Source organism: Cariama cristata, unplaced genomic scaffold, assembly GCF_000690535.1.
Source record: "Cariama cristata isolate BGI_N322 unplaced genomic scaffold, ASM69053v1 scaffold21173, whole genome shotgun sequence".
NCBI classification, from domain to species: Eukaryota; Metazoa; Chordata; class Aves; order Cariamiformes; family Cariamidae; genus Cariama; species Cariama cristata.
The window spans coordinates 58,729-62,130 of NW_009609310.1; the positions used below are offsets into that span (position 1 = coordinate 58,729).

At 60.8% G+C, this 3,402-nt stretch overlaps 1 protein-coding gene across 1 annotated transcript in view; it reads left to right on the forward strand.

Annotated features, from left to right (window-relative positions):
- The window catches only part of ITGB3 (integrin, beta 3 (platelet glycoprotein IIIa, antigen CD61)), a 20,510-nt gene extending 19,081 nt beyond the window's left edge, over window positions 1-1,429 (forward strand). Inside the window, 2 exon segments of the mRNA XM_009697509.1 lie at window positions 465-631; window positions 1,361-1,429. Of these exon segments, the coding sequence (XP_009695811.1) occupies window positions 465-631; window positions 1,361-1,429 (236 nt within the window).
- The last annotated feature ends 1,973 nt before the right edge of the window (window positions 1,430-3,402 follow it).

Consider the following 3,402-nt stretch of genomic DNA (forward strand, 5'->3'; position numbering starts at 1 on the left):
CCACGGCCACAGGGAGCGTGCAGGGGGTGAGCAGGGTGACTGCTGGGGTTCACACCGGATCTCGCCGCGCCAGTTTGCCGGCACGGTGTTGACGCAGAGCCGGAAAGCTGGGGCAGGGCTGTGTGTCAGCCGGGCTGGTGGTTTGGGGATGGACTTGGTCTCTGGTGTCATCTCGCACCATGGGTGGGACCTGTGATGCCCCTGACCCGGACTGCTCCAGGCTTGGGTGCAGACCCTCGCCCTATAGACAGGAGCTGGAGGATCTCAGCACGTGCACCCCATGGGTGGGATGCTCCTTTATAGAGCCAGCTGTGCTCAAGGGTGGAGGCTTCTGCTCCCTAACAGGGGAGGATGAAGCCTTCCTGAGACCAGAGGAGCTCCGTGTACCCCTGGCCAGGCAGCCCCAGAGCTGCTTTTAATTGCCCTGGAGGTGCTGAACCACCCCCAACTCTGCCCTCCTCCAGACTGCCCGAAGGGGCCGGACATCCTGGTGGTCCTGCTCTCGGTGACGGGTGCCATCCTGCTCATCGGCCTCGCCGCCCTGCTCATCTGGAAGCTCCTCATCACCATCCACGACCGCCGCGAGTTTGCCCGTTTTGAGGAGGAGAAGGCCAGGGCTAAGTGGGACTCGGTGAGGGCCAGCGGGTCGGGTGTGCTGGGCAGGAGCTCCTGAATCCCACCGCCCCTCGGTTGAGTGGATTCAGATCCCGTTGCTCCCAGCACGAGAGCTGAGTTGCTGTCTGTGGTCCCAGGGCATGGTCCTTAGGGACCAGCTTGCCCCATCCCTCTCTGAAGCATGACACGGTGTCACAGGCAAGACTTGGGGTGACACTGCCAGCCTGGACACCCCTTCCCTGAGCCTGCTGTGGTCCCAGAGGCTGTACAGACACGATAGCAGATGTCCCAGATGATTTTCCCACCTCCATCATATCCCAAGAGCTTGTCACCAGCGTGACCCTCTTACTCACTGCCCACACCAGTGTTTCCATCCCATGAGCAAGGCACAAGGTCCCTCCTGCCACGGGATGCTGGAAGGGCTGAGGCACCCAGAACACAAGGGCTGGGACGGTACGGGTACCTGTCCCCCACCTCTCCTCCACCTCCCCAGTGGGAAGGGATGGCGTGGGGTGGCTCTTTCAGGACGCCTCTGCTCCTGAGCTCCTGCTGCCCTTCCTCTACTCCACAGCAGCTTTTCCCCACTCTCCCCCATGAAACCTCACGGGGAGCCATTAAACTGTGCAGCCAAAGCCTTGAGAGGAGGCAGGGATCCACCCCTCAGTGCTGAAATGGTGGTAAAGTAGAATGAATGCTGATGCCAAGCACAAAGTGATGATGCTCTTTTTCCGTCCTCTTCTTCCAGGGCCACAACCCTTTATACAAAGAGGCTACGTCTACCTTCACTAACATCACGTACCACGGCAACATGTAAGGACACCGCATCCAGCGCTGGCCGTGGGATCAGCCAAGGATCCATGGGATCTTCTGGAGTCCGGTTTACAGAAGAGCTTGTGTGTGTCTGCGTGTGTGAGTGTGTCTGTGTGTAATTTAACAATCCCTCGACTGCCTCCGAAGCCCCGTTGTCCATCACCCCACTGTAACTGCAGGGACGTGTTTTCCATGGCAAACCTCTCGTCCTTACCTCGGTGGGTCGCCTCGCAGGAGCTGGCGGCCCCTCCATACACTGAACACAGAGAAATGGGACTTTCTCTGCCTGGCAAGTCTGTGAATTGTTAAGGTGCTCCTTGGGCTACGCAGATTTTGGGAGCAGCTGCTTGAACCGAAGGCCAAGCTGTGCTCTCCTCCGTGGCCTGGGCTGGTGAAGCTCTGCCTGCTTGGAGAGTCCCCTCGTGCACTGGACAGATGCGGTCCCCTGGGGTACGGGAGCCATCTCCTTGGGGGACAGGGCAGCTACACTCGCTGCTGGCAGGCAGGAGCCATCGCATGGTTTTGGGGGTTGAGGACACGACTGGAGCAGCCTGGCAGCCCCCTGCTTCTTACAGCCACACGGTTCTGGTGCTGTGGTGGCCTGGGACAGTGAAAAGCAAATGCCCTGGCATCGCAGTGCCCTTCCTCATTCCCTCCACGAGCACTCAGTTTGCACCACCAGCCAAGTCTATGTAGCATCAGCTGAGCTGGTCCCAGCTGCAGCCTGGCTCAGCCCCTGCCATGGTGCTGAGCTCCCTCTGTCCCGCCACAAAAAGCACATGGATGTGCCGGCAGCACCCTGGGGAGGGACGTGATGCCCGTTATCTCTTGAGCCTGGCTACCTCTCTCCTTTTCCTGTGCTTTTTGGGCTGCGTAACTGCACCACGCTTGGTTTTCTGTGTCGCTCAGGGTTCCAGAAGAGCAGGCAGCGTTCAGGCCATGTCCTGCTGCCTGGGCCCATGTATCGCCCGTGGTTTGTCCTCTGGGGAAAAACAAAGACCAGTCCCAGGAGCAGAGTTTGGCTGTACCAGTGCTGCTGCCTAGCCCCAGCCAGAGCATGGCAGCTCTATTCCCCCCTGCGACGGCACCAAAAAGCAGCAGGGACCTTGTGCCTGGTGTGGGGCTGACCCCGAGGGTCCCAGCACGGTGCTGGCTGAGCTGGTGGTGGCCGTGTGTCCCTGTTCCCTGGCTGGCCTGTCCCCAGCAGCGTTGGGGCAGGGGCTGGCTGCAGGCAGCAGTGGCTGGAGCTGGGGCTGAGCCCCGGCGCGGGGGCGTTGGGTGGGCAGCACCAGAGCGGCAGCGATTCACACCACAAAAATAAAAATAAATAAAATACGAAAAACCCTCTGAAACTACTAACAGTGTCCGTGTCTACCCCAGCAGTCTGTGCCCAGGCTGCCTGCCCCGTGGGCAGCCCCTGGCACCCCAGCATGACTTGGGGAGCTGCTCTGAGTCGAGATGGGTTGAGGGATGGGGGACCCAGTGCAAGCAGGGCTGTGGGCCCCCCGTGGAGGTCTCTGCTCTGTTACTGGTGCCCTCCTTGGGGTGGATAACAAGTTTGGGGGCACAGGGTGGGCCAGAGCCTGCTGCAAACTGTGGTGCTCCTGGCAGCCACCTCCCTTCATTGCAAGTGGGGTGGGGAGCTGCTCTGAGTCGAGATGGGTTGAGGGATGGGGGACCCAGTGCAAGCAGGGCTGTGGGCCCCCCGTGGAGGTCTCTGCTCTGTTACTGGTGCCCTCCTTGGGGTGGATAACAAGTTTGGGGGCACAGGGTGGGCCAGAGCCTGCTGCAAACTGTGGTGCTCCTGGCAGCCACCTCCCTTCATTGCAAGTGGGGTGAACCCAGGAGCCCCCCGCCCCATCCTGCCCACAAGTCCCTGTGAGCCCTCCAGTCTGCTGGGACCACTGCAGGACCATCCCAGGGACAGCTGGGGGTCTGGGCTGAGGGTGAAGGGGCTAACCCTGGAGCAGGGTCCTG